Here is a 20293-nt window from a genome sequence, read left to right on the forward strand (position 1 = left end):
ACAATGCAAATATTCTCCACGATCATAATCACGTGTTGCGACACAGATATTGCGTCATTGTGAGAGGTGACAGGTAAACCAGGTCGCTTCAAGACCCGTAGGTCGTTTCTTCTTTGTCAGATTGCGGCGGCGCTAACAGATATCTCATGGCGTTTCTATCTCAGTTGTTGTCGGTGGTTGCGGCTAACACTAGCGCTTCCGTCGTGTTCGGATTGGTATGCGTGACCGTTACAGCCGTGGTTGCCCTTCTCGTGAGGTGGCACCGATCGCCGGTCAACCCCTTCTCGGTGGACCAGGCGAGGTCGCCCGAGCCCCTAGTGACGGACCACGCTAAGAGAGACAAGGTGCTGAAACAACGTGAGTAGGCCTGCTCAAATCTATTGTATGGTTATTGTTAGCGTATATGTAGTACTACTAGTAGTAGTAGTCTGGCTGCCAACCCTGTTTGGAATATCACCATATATAATTCGTCATTTTTCTGATCGGTGCTATAACAGGTGGCTTCAATGCTTTCTGAAACTGACCTAATTTGTTTGGGGGGGGGGGCATCAGTGTACACCTCAGTGACTAAATCCCTTTATTTTCCTGGGGACTTGATATCACGGTAGGAGGGGTAAGGAGGTTTTCGCGGTGTTTTAAGTTCGCGGTTGAAACAGTGCTGTAATACAGTAGTACGGTAAATGCAGAAATATTCGCGGTGGTTTTATGTTCGCGGTTTTCGCGGCGACCGTTTCACCGCGAACTTGAAACCAACGCGCACATTTGTGTCCAATACTGTAGCGGTATGTGTCTATAGCACTGCCGCAAACTTAAACCGCCGCGAACACCTTATTTCCTCCTTAGCGCGAAATGAAACCACGCCGCGAACTTAAATGCATTTACAGTAACACAATGGAAACAAACGCATATTTGCGGCGTCATGTTTTCGCGGTGGAGAGGTCACCTCGAAAATAAAATCACCGCGAACATGTCAAGATTTACAGTATCAATCGAGCTAGACTTGCTTTTCGGTGAACAAAAAATGAAGTTGGCAAAAGTAAGCAGAACTTTCCCACCGACCGAGGTGGATTCAAATGCAGCTCATTGGTTTAAAACGTATCTATAATATGTTAAGGATTACAGGACCCAAAGCAATTAAAGAAGCATGTGGATCGTATCAATCTTGCCTCCACAGCAGGCTCTGAACCGGCCTTTTGGGGGGCTAAATAATACACTTTTTGCAGCCAGCCCGTAACCATCAGCCAAAATGGCCGGTTCAGGGCCTGGGGTAGCTGATGGTTACGGGCTGGCTGCAAAAAGTATGATTTAGCCCCCCCAAAAAGGCCGGTCCAGAGCCTGCTATGGAGGCTAGTGTCAACTAGCCTCTACCAGAGTACACAGGTCGCTGCAAAATAGTAGAAATTCGTCAAAGAGACAGATAACATGCCAGAGGATTTACGAGTACAGCTAGGCCCTAAACTGTAATCCCAGGCCAGCTAACTCTTCTGGAATGTTATCTACCAATTTGGCCAATTTCTAGTATTTTTTCACTGCAACCTATGGACTCTGGCAGAGGCTATTGTGTCAAGGACATGGTAAGTACTCTCCAAGCAGACGAGGGGTTTCGGTTGGGGTTTTTTACGTGTTTTTAGGCGTTTTTGTCGGGCTTTCTACTTTGTCATCTTTTCTTTTCTGTGTATAGCCAAACAATGTTGGAGTAAGAGTCTGGATTCCAGGTTAAAATCGCAAATTTCAAAAGCACTCAGCACTTAGTATCACAAAATTTCTAACCCAAACCCAACGCTTGGAAGGACCGTTTTCTCTACAGAATGCACCACCTCTAAAAAACAGCGAGAATGCGCCGGATCCTTACATCTGCTTGGAGATTTAAAAGTGATTTCGATGTTACTAAGGGATTGAGGCGAGGGACTTTGTTACTCTCGGTACTTGGCAATTATCAATTCAACAAAAGCACATTTATAAATACCATGGGAGTATGCATACGATACAACAGACGACCTAACCTGTACGATCATGATTTCAGGTTTATTTCGCTCACAACCTGTTCTCCTTCTAGTTGCTTCATTGTGACAATGCCATCAATGGCGACATACATAAACATACAATGTCGCAACAATACAGTTATAAAGTCCAGTGCCTGCGATAATTATTATGTAAGAAGGGATATATACAGTTGACTAAAATAATTGATTTCATGTCAATTTTGCTGGACTTTTATATGACTCTATTGTTGCAACATTGTATGTCAATGTATGTCACCATTGTCATAACAGAACAATACCACAGGGAAAAAAGCTTGTAGCTTGGAATCCAAACCTGCTATAGCTCCCGAAAGCGAGGAGACCTGGGAGCTATACTAGTAATAGGTTTGGATTCCGGGCTAAAAAGCTTGTGGGCAAAATTAACCTGAAAAAATTCGTACAACCCGACTGTGCACTATATCGTATGCATACTTCCACGGTATTTATAAATGTGCGTTTGCTAAATTGATAAAATCCAGTTGCAAGTACAGGTGAGTAACAAAGTCCCCGCCTCAATCCCTTGGGAACATCGAAATCCTCTTTAAATCTCCAAGCAGATGTAGGGATCCAGCTCATTCCGTTTTCTACTTCGCAATTTCGGCTGGGAACGTAAAGCCGGCGGCCCCCATGTATGAGGGAGCTTCAGGCATTAGCCTCAAGCGTCAAACCTCTGCTTATAAAAGAACGCAACACACTTATCGAGAAGAGTGGGGTGACCCGGTGTGCTTGGCAAAACACGCGAGCCGCATTGTACTAATTATAAGTACTACTTGAAAAAAAAAAAAAACACAGCTTGCTTCACCTCAATTGAGGATGACTGCTTTACCTTTACCTTTACCTTACTGCCTGTCTTGCAACAGTGGCTAGTATTGTATTTCCTAACGGTTCATCTCCGACCGCTGGCATATGTGCACAGGCGTAGGTGAACCATTAAAAATAATAGAAAAGAGAACCAATGTTGCAAAACAGGCGTGAAACATTTTAAAGAATGGGCCTATTCCTTACATCTGCTTGGATAGTAGAAATCCCACAGTGTTTTGAATGACGCTGTTTAACGTTACTAATAGTGATGGAAATATTTGCTAACTTTTGTGTAATCGGGAGACCTAATAGAGTGTCTAGTGTCTACTGTGGTGCGGTGTTTGTCCGTGGCCTCTTAAACACGGGAGGGTACGTTACTGATAGCGGGGTGGTTGTGCGCACAGATTGAAGGGTGTACAGAGCCGGCACTGTACATGTAGCCGTCATTCTGGACCGCGCAAAATTGCGCCATACATTCGCAAATAGGCATTCGCAAATCGGCATTTGTCGACAGAAATTGTGAATGTTGAAAAAATTCACGAAATGGACGAAAAATGGCACTAAGCTGCGCGATCCATGTATTTTTCATGTACTTGCACATAAGATAACAGTTTCTATTTAGAGTATGACTATGACCGTTGACCTATTATCATCAGTGCTGTGATGCGAGGGTCTGCATGTTTTGTTTGTTTGTTTTTTTCTCCGCTAGGCGTAGCGAGATACTATTTTAATTCATAACTGGTTCGGTGTGTGACGTGTAATTGCCGGTCATCCTGAATTCTTGACAAAATCTTCATATCGCGAAGTCGAACGCCAGATTGCTGGACACCCTATGAATTCAATTTGCCGTCGACGTCAAGCAACTCCGGGCCTCTTGAATTTACCATTAAGGATTGCGTTAGAAGCTAAATTTACCTTTAAGCGTTACACCCCCATACAGACCCTCTGTAGTGTCATATTGGGGCAATGCTCTTTGTACCTTATGCCCTTCGAGCACGTACACATACAACCAAGCTGGAGTTATTTCACAGAACGCCACTTGGATTTGAATCTTAGTAAGTAAGTCTAATGTTAGGAATAGTTGAAAAATCGGGCGAATTACTTATTTCAAATTTCGGGTTTTGTTAGACTCCTGCTGTCTTTTGTCTGCTCTTGAAAATTAGAATACCACAGAAGGTGTAGTTGGTCCTTGGTCCTAGTCTCCAACTAGACCCAATGGATTGAAGACCGTATCCAACTGGAAGAAGGAGCTTGTAATGCATGCAATCCAAGTCCAATCCAATCCAATCTTGGGTGCAAAACGTACTTCCTCTGCCAGTTTGATACGGTCTTTATGCAACCTATACTATAGATCTGCTTGGAGATTACCTTGGTCCCACTATTACGGAATTCGGCTCGGTCCACATTCGGACATTTTCGGGCTGTGTCGGATTTCGGTTCGGTCAGTATTCGGATATTTCCGCCTTGGGACGGATTTCTATTCGGTAGACCTGGCTGGACAACATTAAGACATGGACTGGCCTGAGCACTGCACAGCTGATCAGAGAGGCCGAGGACAGAACAGGATTAGCCTGGAATCCAAACCTATTATAGCTCCCGAGTCTCTCTCCGCAAATACTATTTGCGGAGAGAGACTCGGGAGCTATAATAGGTTTGGATTCCAGGCTAGAACAGGATGGGCACGGATCACTGCGGCTGGCTGTCATGACGCCCCTACGACCACTGAGGTCATGGGTCATGAGTGAGTGAGTGAGACATTCGGATATTTCCGTGCCAGGTCGGATTTCAGAAAGGTCCTTATTCGGTAATTTCCGGAGGGTTTACCGACCCATATAAGGCGTTAGTCGGCATTATCTTCCCATATAAGGCGTTAGTCGGGTTTATCGGCACGAAGACTCATCTGGAACCATCCACGAGAAACGGCGGAGGATTTTCGGCGTCTGGAAAGTGGACCAGCGAGGTATTAGAAACTTTTCTTTCGTAAAAAAAATCGTCAAATATGTAAAGTTTACGGTTCATCCTTCTGACACCTTCAAATAGAAATCCTAAGGAACCATTTGATGTATAGTGTGTGTAGTTTTGTGGAACATTTCTGCTCAGTATTGCAAAAAATTATGTAGAGATTGCAGTAACGTTATCAAGAACTTGGGTTGACAGAAGAGCACGCGCTGAGATGGAAAATAATTTCAGTATTTTGTGACCTTGGTGTAGACATTTTTTTCGGTTGCATTTTACACTTCGAGGGCCGTTAAGATGGTTCAGCCGGTGTTGAATATGAGAATGAAGGAAAAGAAAGTCAATCTTGGGGTGTTATCGCAACTCAAGACCGACAAGAAATTTTAAACGTCTTCACATGTCGTGCTATATCCAAGATGGCGTCGTGCACTTCTGCTTAAAAAAAAAAAGACGCTCTAGCTAACTCTATAACTTAGTATAAGCCATCTCACATTTCTCAGCCTACATCATTGAATCCTAGGGTTTATATGGAGTATATTTATCATAGTTTTAAGACGTTCTGGTAACGTTCTCCTGTGGGAATAAGCGCTTTCCCACATTCGAGTACGCATGTGAAGGCCCCTAAGATATACAAAAGATAACCAAAGGGGTCTGAACATTGTTATGCAAATCGAGACAAATTAACTGAACTGTTTACAAGCCAGGGGCCTTCACCTTTGACACCCTACATGAGTACATGAATGTGCGTAAGCGCTTATAGTTTTTGTAAATACAAATGAAGAGATCTGTTCAAATCACACATATCAATAATACCATCAACAAGGCAAACCGTGTTCTTGGCTTTCTAATGTGCAACAAAAAGTATAAAGGAGAATACTGTGTTCTATCTTCTTGGGCATTAGTGGGATCTTGAACTTTGACCTAGACCATGATGCATCACAATTGCACATACACACTCAGAATATGTGAGATGGCATAGAAAAAATATATTCTTAAGATTAAGAAATATACTAAAGTAGATTATTTGTTTGTTTGAACCTTTGTTTATTCATGAATAGCTCAAATCGGCACGCAGGCCGCTTTTCATTGAGGTCATGAGGGAAGAGGTAAGGGTCAGATACAATATAACAGAGATACACATATTTATGGTACAACAATATACAATTTCTACTGGAGTGAAGTACTATTTTTAGCTTTTCTGTAGCTGCATGTGTGTTTGTTTCAGCACAACAGTTTCTGTATGTTCTGCCAGAGGGCATTAAGTCTGCTATCTCTGACTGCTTTGTTCACGTTGTCATTGCAGGAGAGTCTGAGAGTCTTTAGCTGTTGGTATGGCGTCGAATGGCAAAAGTTCAGGTGACCACAAAAGAGTAGTGGAAAGGGTTGCTAGCAGAGCTGCAAGCATGAAGTCCTACAGGTGTGAGGAGTGCGGCAAGCCTATTGGATCATCTGGTTTGCTGAAGAGGCACTTGAAAACTCACACAGGGGAGAAACCCTACAGATGTGAGGAGTGCAGCAAGCAGTTCAGTGAGCTGGGTGATCTGAAGAAACACATCCGGACTCACGCTGGGGAGAAACCGTACAGGTGTGAGAAATGCAGCAAGCAGTTCAGTCGGCTGGATATTCTGAAGAAACACAAGCAGACTCATTCAGGGCCAGGGGAGAAACCCTTCAGGTGTGAGCAGTGCAGCAAAAAGTTCAGTCGGCTGGCTCATCTGAAGACTCACATGCGGACTCACACAGGGGAGAAACCTTTTAGGTGTGAGGAGTGCAGCAAACAATTCAGTGAGCTGGGTAATATGAAGAGGCACATGCGGACTCACACTGGCAAGAAACCCTACAGATGTGAGGAGTGCAGCAAACAGTTCAGTCAGCTGGGTGATCTGAAGAAACACATCCGGACTCACACAGGGGAGAAACCCTACAGATGTGAGGAGTGCAGCAAGCAGTTCAGTGAGCTGGGTGATCTGAAGAAACACAGCCGGACTCACACTGGGGAGAAACCCTACAAGTGTGAGGAGTGCGGCAAACAGTTCCGTCAGCTGGGTCATCTGAAGACTCACATTCGGTCTCACACTGGGGAGAAACCCTACAGGTGTGAGGAGTGCAGCAAGCAGTTCAGTCAGCTGGATCATCTAAAGAGACACAAGCGGACTCATACAGCGGAGAGTGCAGTACTTTCATGAATTTTCATGAACGTTCATGAATTTTCATGAATTTTCATGATGTAGCTGGTTTAGTGAACAATGCAAGTTAAAAATGCGGACTCAATTAAAATCTCAGAAGATTCCTGGAGCGTCATTACTTAGCACCTCTTCCAGACTGGTCATTTGGACAAAAGAGTGAAGTTAAAAAGATTTATAAGGAAACCTTAAACTTAGAAAAAAGCAGAGGACTGGTGATCTTTCAGGTTAATTACTAGTGCACATGTACTGAGTAATTGCCCACCATGTGAGGTACAATGTAAAAGTTATCTCTCTGAATTGTAGAGGTAACTTACATGTTAGTCTACTGGATGGAGAAAATGACTTATTGGATATGTACAAAAAGGAAACCCTTTGTTTTTGTTGATGCAACATTCCCTTAACTTTGGTTTGAGATCTCCAAGTCGGAGTCCATTCTGCACTATAATATGCATCAAACATTCTAGTTTGTTCCTTGTTACTACAGTGATAGTTATTAACACCTACTGTTACTAATGGTGTTGGGTTTGTTCAGAAACATTGTTGGCAAGTTTGTTTCTGACTTTGAGAGTTAAGTTGGCCGTTATGGCTTTTCTCTTGTTCTCAAGGATTGATAATGATGTACAAAATGTTAACATGTGAAGAAGTGGTCATGTGTCAATAATTTTGTTTTGCTAACTGATTTGCTATTACTTTGATTATTAATCTAGTTGCAATGGGATTTTTTTTTCTCATTTGTCTTATGTGTTGATACTATATCTTCTTCAATCCAGTACAATTATAATCTTCCTCTTGTCATCTGTAATTCAATTAAGTTAGGCTTAAAAATTGAGTTGACTTACACGCACAGTGCGTCTTTTGAAACAAGTTAATATAGAATTGGATTAAATCTGAAGCTACTACAGTCATTGGATATCTTCTAGTTGAAGTTATATTTACATAATGTTTGTTAAATCATTTAATTATTTGTTCAAGTCATTTACATGTCAAATAAAGTTACATGAATGATGTTCATTTCGAGTCTAGATGCAGTTTCTTGAAGAAATACATACAAACAACAATTGTTATCTTGATACCTGATAATAGCTTAGTATATAGGTTTTGCCAGACACTGCATGATTACAAAAAAACTTGTTCCCAAAACCTCTCAAGGGCAAGTCTGCTGAATTTGCCATTTAGTGTTGCCAGTACTGAATTTACAACTTAATGTTAACTGCATTGTCAGGAACCCCCCATGCAGACCCTCACTCAGGATTAGTTTATACATCGTTAAGCATCAGGGCCATAATAAAGTAGTGGGATCATCACATGAGATACCAAGTAATTCTATAGGAACAAAATCAAGCTTGCCTTTAGCGCACAGTTTGATTCTAATCTAACATCACCCGCCCAACCACACCCTGTTCCTGAAATTAGCTTTAAGATACAGAAGTACATGCACATTCTTTATGTGGGTTTACTTTCCCATTTAGATGTTTCTCAAAGTTGAAATAACGAGGAAAAAAATCTGATCTGCCATCATGCAGGGAGGGCCTCAGACTTCTTGATAGTATATGTCCAGAGAGTGAGTCGACAATAAATGTGTAAGCCACCTTTTTGATTTGTTTCTTCTGTTCTTGTGCCTACAGGCTTCACGACCAAGAAAGTGCCTGACGACTTGGACGCTATCGTGGTGGGCAGCGGGATCGGAGGGCTGTGTACAGCGGCGCTGCTTGCCAAGGCGGGCAGGAAAGTCCTGGTGCTGGAACAACACGACCAGGCCGGGGGATGCTGCCACACCTACGTGGACAAGGGCTTCGAGTTTGACGTCGGTTAGTGTTGATAATGCTATCAGAATACTAGTACTATTACTAGTAATACACATCATGTAAGTTGTAACGTTAGTTGTGCCAGAGAGGAATTTTTAAAAAGTGAAATACTGTATATCTTTAAATGTTTGCGGTGGTTTTATTCTTTTCTGTTGTATCATTACTGTACTACAGAATTGTCCCTACTGTGCTATAGATACAGAATTGTTTCAACTGCAAACTTCTATCTATGGCTGTAATTTTACATAAAATTTCCACCTCAGTCTTCAAATTAGAACAAGATAACCATATTCTGTTGAAAAACAGAAACTTAGGTCATACAATCATGATGACATGCACTGGAAAAAAACTAGACAGATTCTTACCTTTACTGTCATTTCTTGTGTAGAAAATGATTCATTATAACTCGTCGAGACTCACTGTATCTAGGTATCCACTACATCGGTAAACAGAACTGTGTGCGGATATGGCCAAAGGTGCTGCAGGGTGGGACTGTGAACCAGGCTCTGGTACAGCAGATCACAGAGGGACAGCTGCAGTAGTAGAGACTGACTGTGCTTCATGTTTGTGTGCAGGTATCCACTACACCGGTAAACAGAACTGTGTGCGGACATGGCCGAAGGTGCTGAAGGCTCAGGGACTGTGAACAGCAGATCACAGAGGGACAGCTGCAGTAGTAGAGACTGACTGTACTTCATGTTTGTGTGCAGGTATCCACTACACCGGTAAACAGAACTGTGTGCGGACATGGCCGAAGGTCCTGAAGGCTCAGGGACTGTGAACAGCAGATCACAGAGGGACAGCTGCAGTAGTAGAGACTGACTGTACTTCATGTTTGTGTGCAGGTATCCACTACACCGGTAAACAGAACTGTGTGCGGACATGGCCGAAGGTGCTGCAGGGTGGGACTGTGAACAGCAGATCACAGGGGGACAGCTTCAGTAGTAGAGACTGACTGTACTTCATGTTTGTGTGCAGGTATCCACTACACCGGTAAACAGAACTGTGTGCGGACATGGCCGAAGGTCCTGAAGGCTCAGGGACTGTGAACAGCAGATCACAGAGGGACAGCTGCAGTAGTAGAGACTGACTGTACTTCATGTTTGTGTGCAGGTATCCACTACACCGGTAAACAGAACTGTGTGCAGACATGGCCGAAGGTGCTGCAGGGTGGGACTGTGAACAGCAGATCACAGAGGGACAGCTGCAGTAGTAGAGACTGACTGTACTTCATGTTTGTGTGCAGGTATCCACTACACCGGTAAACAGAACTGTGTGCGGACATGGCCGAAGGTCCTGAAGGCTCAGGGACTGTGAACAGCAGATCACAGAGGGACAGCTGCAGTAGTAGAGACTGACTGTACTTCATGTTTGTGTGCAGGTATCCACTACACCGGTAAACAGAACTGTGTGCGGACATGGCCGAAGGTGCTGCAGGGTGGGACTGTGAACAGCAGATCACAGGGGGACAGCTTCAGTAGTAGAGACTGACTGTACTTCATGTTTGTGTGCAGGTATCCACTACACCGGTAAACAGAACTGTGTGCGGACATGGCCGAAGGTCCTGAAGGCTCAGGGACTGTGAACAGCAGATCACAGAGGGACAGCTGCAGTAGTAGAGACTGACTGTACTTCATGTTTGTGTGCAGGTATCCACTACACCGGTAAACAGAACTGTGTGCAGACATGGCCGAAGGTGCTGCAGGGTGGGACTGTGAACAGCAGATCACAGAGGGACAGCTGCAGTAGTAGAGACTGACTGTACTTCATGTTTGTGTGCAGGTATCCACTACACCGGTAAACAGAACTGTGTGCAGACATGGCCGAAGGTGCTGCAGGGTGGGACTGTGAACAGCAGATCACAGAGGGACAGCTGCAGTAGTAGAGACTGACTGTACTTCATGTTTGTGTGCAGGTATCCACTACACCGGTAAACAGAACTGTGTGCGGACATGGCCGAAGGTGCTGCAGGGTGAGACTATGAACCAGGCTCTGGTACCGCAGGGACAGCTTCAGTAGTAGAGACTGACTGTACTTCATGTTTTTGTGCAGGTATCCACTACACCGGTAAACAGAACTGTGTGCGGACATGGCCGAAGGTCCTGAAGGGTCAGGAACTGTGAACAGGAGATCACAACGGGACAGCTGCAGTAGTAGAGACTGACTGTACTTCATGTTTGTGTGCAGGTATCCACTACACCGGTAAACAGAACTGTGTGCGGACATGGCCGAAGGTGCTGCAGGGTGAGACTGTGAACCAGGCTCTAGTACAGCAGATCACAGAGGGGCAGCTTCAGTGGGAGGAGCTGGACAGCAGCTTTGATATCGTCACCATCCAACATGACGACAAGGTAAGGTTCTTTTACGAGGAGGAAGAATCTTCTCAGTTTTGAGGTTGTGTATCAATTTTCAAAAACGCATGATACATGTACATTTGGGTCCAAAAATCAGCATTTTGTAGCTTCGACATTGTCATGATCCAACATGGCGAGAAGGTAATGTTCTTTTACAGGAAGAATCTTCTCAGTTTTGAGGCTGTATATCAATATTCATAGAGCGCATGGTAACAGTTACTCAGCAAGTACCTGGATAGAATTTATGCAGTTGCTTCAGTAACTGTTGTTAAGTTGTGTATCTTACTGCTGTACGTCTAACCTTCATCAACGGATGATAGAGCATTTGGGTCCAAAAATCAGCAATATATAAAGGCATGCGTATGGTATTGTTAGTTACTGTGGCATACGCGGTAACTCAACCTTGGCAATATGGATCAAATTCTGTGGATCGGTTGGATCTCGGAATTGGTGACATGCGAGGGATTGCAATTGTCATTTCGGATGATGACATAAAGAGTTGTTGTGGGGTCCTACTGAATTTACCATTAAGCATTGTCAGGATCCCCCCTGCAGACCCTCATACATGACTAACAGTGTCTCTTTTTTACCTTCACTCACAGCAAATACAGGTTCCAATTAAATCCACCGAAGCAGAGCACCAGAAGACCCTACTGGAACACTTCCCTAACGAAGGAAAGGCCATCAAAGAGTTCTTCAGACTGTGTAGTGTAAGTCTTTAATGATATCCAACTATTTTTACTAAGTAATGATTAGAATGCTGTAAATCTTGACATGTTCTGGGTGGGAATTCTGTGTTTTGTGATTATTCTACCAGGGCTGACTCGAGGACCCGTCCCTCAGTCCCAGGACAGAATTGTTTTTGTTGGAACAGACAAAAAGTTCACCCCATCCGAACTTCATGACATGAAATTGACAAAAAAGTATTTTTCTATGCTGAAAATGACAAATTTAACAGCACAAACTAACAACATGGGCTACAAAACAATAAATAGGATGGAGAAGAATTCAAAACTGGGGACAGCCCTGAATTCTACTGTACAAAATAATTGTTTCTACCGTGAAACTCAAACGTCGCAAAAACCTCATTTTCCCTCCTACTCAAAATAAAACCACTGCAGAAGTCAAAATTAATGCAATTGCCTGTAGTTTATTCATCAATGACTAATTGCAGCTCAAAGCTGAATCAGTGTGCCCATCATAACAGTAATATATTAAACCATAGACCATAATCTGTATCCCACATATCGTCAGACTGTTAAATTCCTTGCTCTACTATGCGCCCCTGCATATGAATGTAGTCTGTACTCTGTGACCTTCGCCCGCCCGGTGAGTTCTTTTCAGTACCTTTAGCACGATCACTCCTAGTGCAATAGTTAAGCTTTCAACTGATTTTAAATTCTAAACGTAAACATATTTTTAACTACACTTTAAAGTATTGCGTAATGTTAACATGCTTACTGCATTATTTGTTGTGATGTCCGTTCGTCAATTCATCCAGATCCAGATATGGCTGCAAGCTGTTGGACAAGTGACAATGTTGACAATAAACCGTTATAATGACATTAATTCAAATACATGTACCCATTAAACTGTTTCAATTAGATATCAACGTCCTTATTTTCTGTTGAATAGAACACTCCAAGAGTTGGAGTCTCTTGGAGTCAACTCAAAAACTTGTGACTGTGTAAATTGTACTGAAGAAAAATAATTACTAATACAAATTTACAAGGGGTATGAATAATTTGGTGTTTAGATAATGTCCTGATTTTATTTAACTTAATTCCTTTTCAGGTTTATACTGGAACCATGAATGGCTTTATCCTGATGAAGACCCTTCCAATGTGGCTCGTTAAGCTGCTAATCAGGGCGGGGCTCGTTAACAGGCTCACCAGCTTCTTCCACTACATGTCGCTGAGCACCAGGGAGGTCCTGGACAGCATCACGGACAACAAAGACCTGAAGGCCGTTCTGTCCTACAACTACGGGGACTTTGGTAGGGGCTTCCTTCCTTTAAGAGTTCCGTATTTTCTCGAATAAGATAACGCACCCCAATTAAAGTACAGACCCCCGATTCGTGAAAGGAGAAACCTCAAATAGAATATGCATTTCTCCACAGATCTTTAACAAATTTTAAACTTATTCCTTATCACAATACTATATTATCTTCTTGCCTAGACATTTATTTCTATGGATCTTCTTGTTCTGTCCCAAACTACATGTGCCAGTGTTCCACTGGGATCCTGGCTGATTTGAATATCACCTGGTCTGGAACACCTGTATAGAAGGTTATCATGGCCCATATATAGTTCTGTGACAATGTCAATGTTAGGGATCTTGTTAGGTGGCGCTACTGCAAAATTTAGTCCTTTGGAAAGGAGGGATTTCTCTGGTTCTGTAAGAGTATGACTACTCAGCTAACCCACCTCTCGTTTTTTATCCTATATAACAGGCTCCCCGCCGAAGGACTCAGGTTTCCTGATGCAGGGCATGACGGCCCAGCACTTCCACGAGGGCGCGTTCTACCCGAGGGGCGGAGCCAGCGAGATCGCGTTTCACATCATCCCCGTCATCGAGAGGGCCGGAGGGGCCGTGCTCGTCAACGCACCTGTCAATCAAATTTTGATTGACAGTGATGGAAAGGCATTTGGTGAGTACAGCAAACAGTAAATTTTGAAATGTTTGCTGTAGGATTTTTTTCTGCAGTTTTTACAGTGATCTCTTTGGAGGCAGTGGCTAGTAGATAGTCTTACTCTGTTAATAATAGTTTTGTGACTTTAGCCACTTTTTTAATGATACAGTCAAAACTGTCTATAGCGGTCACTCAAGGGACTGGCCAAAACTGGCCGCTAAGAACAGGTGGCCGCTATGGAGAAAATGTCGATTAATTGACCACGAGTGACACATGTTTTCAGTACCCACTGAGATACATTTATTCACCGTACAGTACACATGTAAACAGGTAAGGCACATTTTAGAAGTTCGATTGTTGTTCTTTTACTCCTAGTTAGTTAAGAACAAAATACATGTTGCTCAGTTGTCACTTACTGTTCGTTTTCGACCGTTTTCAAACATAAAATCGTGGCGACAATTTTCCTTAGTCTCTTGTTGTGGCTTGTGTTGATCAGCATCTACCATTATGCTAATAGGGTACTCAGAAGAAGGTCGCTCTTTTGAGGGCTTTTTGTCTTTTCAGAAAATTGCAACAGCCCAAATTTTACATCATAGTAATATCATCCACATTCATTTTGAAGCTTTTGGTTTAGTAATTATCCTCAGTGATACTTTGCGGCAAAATAAATTTAGTATATTATACCTCCGTAACAGTGGTGTCTTCCGTTGACCTTTATGCTTCTACCTATCCAGTTTGTATCAGCGCCATTTTGAAAATTGCGCCAAACACGTTTTGAGCACAATTTGAATGAATTCCCGGTGAAAACGGAAATTGGGCCGGCATTCAAACATTTCACTTGCCGCATCAGGTACATGTGTGGGTTGTAATTTCCAAAAGGCTGCCGTAATATTTGTCAAGTCGAAATGCACAGAAATTATTAATTTTACCACGATGTACAAACGCAAGCCATGTGAAGAAAACTATACTTGACTTCGCGTCAAACCATGGATTTTCTAACAAAGATGAAACATTCTGGTTTTCTTTATTATGATCCTATCCAGTTGAGTCCACACAAATTTGATAACTGCGTGAAAAAATGAAGATTTTGAACCCGGCGTGCGGTGGCGATGCGGCTTCTACCGGCGCGCCGTGACCGTTATCGGCAGTGTTACTGTACTCGCGGGACCGAAAATCGTCTGGCCGCGACCGCGTTGGACAGGTGGCCGCTATAGCCTAATTCTTAATGCTTATGTCAATGGGAAAAATCCAAGGGACCGACAAAAAGTGACCACTATGGGCAGGTGGCCGCTATGCAAACGTGACCGCTAATACAGGTTTGACTGTAGTTTTGTGACTTTAATAGAATTGTAGTTTAATTATTTTCTAGATTGTGACAGCTCACTGATAAAATACAGCTAAGAGTATTCCTATCAGTTCTGTCAGTCTTCAATATATTACATGTATTACTGTATGTGCTATTTCCTCATTCACAACTCAAGACTGCATATTCTTCAGATTTCTTTCAGATCTATAATGACAAAAATGTTCTTATGTCTTTTTTTTAAAATTGACAATAGGATTAATAAAGATCAGAACTTATAGATCCTGTTTTCTAATTCATATGATATCTTCAAGGTGTTCGGGTGCACAAAAGCAGCGGAGATGTCGACATCCATGCGACAGTTGTCGTCTCAGCGGCGGGAGTCTGTAACACATACCAGAAGCTGGTCCCACAACCCGTGGTCCGCGCACACGGTAAGGCATGTCCTCGCAGATCATATAGACGCGGTCAAACTCGCACGTTGTAAAGTGACCCTTCATAAGGGCCACCTAGTCATTCGTTGTGACCATTTTTTGGGAGTCCTTTGATTATTTTTCTGATTGACACAATCATGAAGAACCCTGTTTATTATGACCACCTGTCTACTGTGATGATTAACTTCTATAGTACCCATACTTATGATGACAAAGGCAGATGATGCTGAAAAACATGTAACAATATTTAGCATTCTTACTCACATTTCATTTCAATGTAAAAGTCCGGTTCTGACATCCCAGATTTGTATTTCAATGGCTCATAGCTCAAGCGTACACACTGCCTTCATGTTGGTATCCCTATAACATCACATAGAAACACTCTATGCTAATGACAATGATGATAATTCTTGCCCTGCAGGTTTAGATGAGATGTTCCACCACGTGAAGCCAGGCAAGCTAGCAGCCATGAGTGTGTTTGTGGGGCTGACTGGAACCACACAGGAGCTGGGACTGAAGGCTCACAACGCGTGGATGTTCCCAGGTACATACACTATACATTTGTATATCATTAACCCTTGTCCTGCTGACATTTTTTACGCAATTTATTTCATTAATTTGATTTCTTACTCAGGTCATTTTCCCCTGACTTTTTCTGCACCGCGGTGGCAACATAAGTGACAATCGAATCTTACTGTCAAATGAACCTATGGTGGTCCGCATTTGGTTCGTTTTGATGCGGTGTGATGCGTTCAGCTGAAAAATACCCCCAACCCACTTACAGGCTCTGTATATTATATAGCCATAGGCTTCCTGCAGGACAAGGGTTTTAACATGTGTAACATGTTTTTTGTTCACAACTTTATTTTACAAACCCAACACTATAGGTGTGACTCAGGGTGCTTGGCTAAACACATGAGCCATAGCAAAGCCGCATTGCACAAGCTCACAAAAAAGCATCATGCTTTGATCATTTCCAAGTCTCAGACTCTACCGCTTTACCGTTTTGTCTGTACGTCCACAGGTAACGATCATGACCAGATGATAGAAGACTTCTCCAGACTGACGCTACAGGAGGCTTGTGAGGAGGGGAGCAAGACTCCTGTTCTCTTCGTCTCCTTCCCATCCGCTAAGGACTCCACCTGGAACGCACGCTATCCTGGTAAGCCAGCAGACAAAAAAATCATTCTCATGTCCTTCTTTTGTAACTTTCCCTATGCAAAGGATTAGCCCAATCAGCACTCACACTGGGATGGACACCTCTTTTGGGTCTCAAGGTGTGATTCTCCTCAAACACAGAACCCCCAGCTCTATGTCTCCTCCAAGAGGATGTCCTTGCCCTAACCAAAGCTAGGTACTCATTTTGACCTGAGTCAAGTTAAAGGAAATGTTAAGGCACAACATTGGGGCCTACAAGAGATTTGAACCCAAGATGTTTAGATTTGTAAGTCAACAACCCTAATCATAAGACCATCATGTCATGTTAAAGCATTGTCATGTCATTCTTTTTAACCCTTGCTCTACTAAGGTAGCCTTGAGGCAGCAACTTTGCACAGATTAAAGGGTAAGGCAGCAAGAAGAAGGTTAAATGCCCTGTCAGGGGTATCAGTGTAATGGTGGGGCCGACCTTTTTTTTTCCCTCCCTAACTCAGCGGCAACACTGCGATTTCCAATAATGTTATCTTGTGTCTGTTTGGGGCCAAAACAGAGAATGTGTACGTAGAAAAAGGGCCAATTCCTTCCTATGTTGAACCTCACAAATTGCTTGATATGTGCATCATTTGCATGAACCTTTTAGCTATGAGCCATCTCTCTTTCTTGTTTTATTGTTTCATTTGAATTTGTTTCATTTGAATTTATCATATTATTTGAAGGGGAGGGCAAAACAGGTGCATAAGCACCTTACATGTTACTCTTGTGTTGACAAATTTTTGAATATTTTTTTTACCTAGGAAAGTCGACTTGCATCATCATCTCCTTCACACCTTATGAGTGGTTTGCCGAGTGGGAGGATGGGAGAGTCAAGCACCGCGGGGAAGACTACGAGAGCTTGAAGAACAGCCTCGCGCAGAAGATGTGGAGACAGGTCTGCCAACAGTACCCTCAGCTAGAGGGCAAGGTAAGGTTGTGGGGACATCTAGTGATGTTTGGTGGCACTGCAGTTGTCAGTGCAGGCTGCCACAGGAGGGTCTTGGTGATAGCTTTTCTATAACAGCCTCACCTAGAGAGAAGATGTGGAGACAGGTCTGCCAACAGTACCTCAGCTGCAGGGCAAGGTGAGTGGGCAGTGGGGACATCTAGTGATGTTTGGTGGTACTGCAGTTGTCATTGCAGGCTGTCACATGACACTCTTGTCATCAGACCTTTCCTATAGGTAGGATGAAAACCCTAACTTTTATTTGTCTGCAAGCAGTACCCTCAGTTGCAGAACAAGGTGAGCGGGTAGTGGGGACATTTAATGAAGTTTCGTGGTACTGCAGTTGTCACTGCTGAGGGTCAAGTCAAAGCTCATCATCATCTTGTTCTGAGAGTGTCACGGATGGACAACACCCTCCTCCTCCAGTCCTCTCTGTCCTCCACTGCTCTTGGCAGTTCTTTTGGTGTGCATCCTGCATCCTCACAGAGCTGTTGTATGTAGGTCGTGTGAGGTCTGCCTAATGGCTTTTTTCTAGAATTTCATCAGTGCACACTTGATTTTCCGCCCAGGATGAGTACATGGATGTCGGCACTCCTCTATCCAACAACTACTACCTGGGTGCCACCCGTGGGGAGATCTACGGATTGGACCATCACCGGGACCGCTTCTCCCAGGAGCTGGTCACAAACCTCCGGCCCGATACTGCCATTCCTGGGCTCTATCTCACAGGTAAAGCCCTTCATATGAACTCAAGACATGCATGGTATAGGGCACCTGAAGACTTTTTGGGAGCCCAAATCTTTATTATCTATATATGTTCTGTTTAATTTCATGTCACAAAGTTCAGATTTTTTGACAGACGGGGTGAATTTTTTGTCTGTGCCAACAAGAAAATTTTCATCCCGGGACGGAGGGACGGGTCCTGGAGAGAGCACTGGGGTCACAGAGCCTTTGGGTTAAGTTGTAAGTGCCTAAGTGGTAAGTGTGACAAACAGGTCCACAGATACCTGACAAACAACAAAAAAATAAGAGTTTTAACATCATACCGGCATGTACCTTTCCAGGGCAGGACATAGTGACGGCTGGCTTCGCGGGTGCGCTGGTGGCGGGCCTGCTGACGGCAGGTGCTGTGCTGAACAGGCACCTGCTACTGGACCTCATCATTCTGGAGGCTAAAGCCATGTTCAACACCGGCAACAAGAAGAAGCTGTAGTACCACCTCTCCGTGATAGGTGACGCTAGAGACACATGGTGCCTTTGAGAACATCAAAGCAGCCTGGAATCCATCCTATTCTAGCTTTGGTTTGCTCCAACAATCATTTCCAAGCAAAATTGTCGGCCCCTATTCCCATTTTAGTACAGTAGTACAAGCTGTAGTACCACCTGTCCATGATAGGTGGAGTTAGAGACACATGGTGCCTTTGAGAACACCACAGTTATCTCCAAGCAGATCTATGGTGGCCAATAATACTGCTTTTCCCCTTTGGACACTGCCATTGTCACGGATAGATCTGCTTGGAGATTACCCCACAATAGCCTGGAATCCATTCTACTCTAGCTCCAGTTCACTTCAATGATCATTTCCTTGCAGAATTGCCTGCCCCTGTTCATATTTAACCTTTAGCACACTGAAGTAGCCGTTTGGCACCCAATTCCCTATTGGTCACAGAGTTAGGCAGCAGGGAGAAGGTTAAACATTTGGTCCTTACGTCTTGTATCATTTCCAGATCGATTAGCAAAGGGAGTTAGAATAGGATGGATAGCAGGCTACTCAGATCACAGGGTATTTGCTCTCCAAGTAGAGGTTCCCCCCAGGCTTGTTTTTGATATCTTTTTAGGCCTTTTTATCGGGCTTCCTCTGCTCGAAGAGTACTAGCTTTGTATCCAAACCTATTATAACTCTCCAGTCTGTTCTGTCCTCTCCGCATATAGCTATTTACAGAGAGGACAGAAGAGACTGGGGAGGTTTGGATATCAGGCTAGGAGAGTACAGGGTATACGTCCATACACATAGATTAACAGCAATGCAATACAATGCATAAAGAAGTGTGTAATCAGGGCTCGAAATAGTGGGTGCATGTGCACCCAGTGCACCCAAAATTTGAGCTGTGCACCTAATTTTTGACTGTGGGTGCACTGGTGCACCTATATCTTTTGTAGCCTATAGGGTTAAGGTACTATTGTACACTAGTATACAGAATATTCTTGAAATGTAAGTATAAAAAACAGCATGATAACTTTTTGCTGTACTTTATTTGATGTATTATTTGTTTGAAATTTTGAAGTTAGCTATAGAATTACAGATTGAAGTTCTTATGAAAGGCAGCAGCGTTAAACTTTGTAATTATGTTCTGAAGAACATTCAACTTTATTTTATCTGGTGCACCCAAAATTCTTTCTGTGCACCCAATTTTTTGAGTTGGGTGCACCAGTGCACCTATTCCCAAATATGAATTTCGAGCCCTGGTAATAGTATATGTATGTACCGGTAATAGTACACGTGTGTAATGGTAAATGTGTGTACCAGCAATAGTAAATGTGTGTACCAGCAAAAGTACGTGTGTGTAATGGTAAAACTGTGTAGCAGCAATAGTACATGTGTGTAATGGTAAATGTGTGTAATGGTAATTGTGTGTAATGGTAAATGTGTGTACCAGCAATAAT

At 43.3% G+C, this 20293-nt stretch overlaps 2 protein-coding genes across 2 annotated transcripts; both read left to right on the top strand.

Annotated features, from left to right (window-relative positions):
- LOC136447140 (all-trans-retinol 13,14-reductase-like) lies at positions 1 to 19678 on the top strand. Its single transcript, XM_066445837.1, has 19 exons — positions 1 to 357; positions 8590 to 8772; positions 9199 to 9307; positions 9565 to 9671; positions 9883 to 9939; positions 10151 to 10207; positions 10419 to 10475; positions 10552 to 10608; positions 10685 to 10764; positions 10893 to 11120; positions 11726 to 11833; positions 12918 to 13119; positions 13576 to 13773; positions 15373 to 15492; positions 15914 to 16036; positions 16517 to 16654; positions 17445 to 17611; positions 18199 to 18358; positions 18694 to 19678. The coding sequence occupies exons 1-19, from the start codon at positions 147 to 149 to the stop codon at positions 18840 to 18842; spliced, it is 2511 nt and encodes an 836-aa protein (XP_066301934.1). The 5' UTR covers positions 1 to 146; the 3' UTR covers positions 18843 to 19678.
- LOC136446991 (zinc finger protein 678-like) lies at positions 4624 to 6964 on the top strand. The gene is made up of 2 exons (XM_066445652.1): positions 4624 to 4782; positions 6082 to 6964. The coding sequence occupies exon 2, from the start codon at positions 6110 to 6112 to the stop codon at positions 6962 to 6964; it is 855 nt and encodes a 284-aa protein (XP_066301749.1). The 5' UTR covers positions 4624 to 4782; positions 6082 to 6109.
- Positions 19679 to 20293: the final 615 nt, after the last annotated feature.

This window comes from Branchiostoma lanceolatum, chromosome 13 (assembly GCF_035083965.1).
Source record: "Branchiostoma lanceolatum isolate klBraLanc5 chromosome 13, klBraLanc5.hap2, whole genome shotgun sequence".
Classification (NCBI taxonomy): domain Eukaryota; kingdom Metazoa; phylum Chordata; class Leptocardii; order Amphioxiformes; family Branchiostomatidae; genus Branchiostoma; species Branchiostoma lanceolatum.

Bases quoted from the DNA above. Each gene is read 5' to 3' on its own strand.
- LOC136447140 (XM_066445837.1), top strand. From the start codon at position 147: ATGGCGTTTCTATCTCAGTTGTTGTCGGTGGTTGCGGCTAACACTAGC. The intron at 10,476-10,551 runs GTGGGACTGTGA...GTTTGTGTGCAG, and splicing joins ATGGCCGAAGGTGCTGCAGG to GTATCCACTACACCGGTAAA. The intron at 11,121-11,725 runs GTAAGGTTCTTT...CTTCACTCACAG, and splicing joins CCATCCAACATGACGACAAG to CAAATACAGGTTCCAATTAA.
- LOC136446991 (XM_066445652.1), top strand. From the start codon at position 6,110: ATGGCGTCGAATGGCAAAAGTTCAGGTGACCACAAAAGAGTAGTGGAA.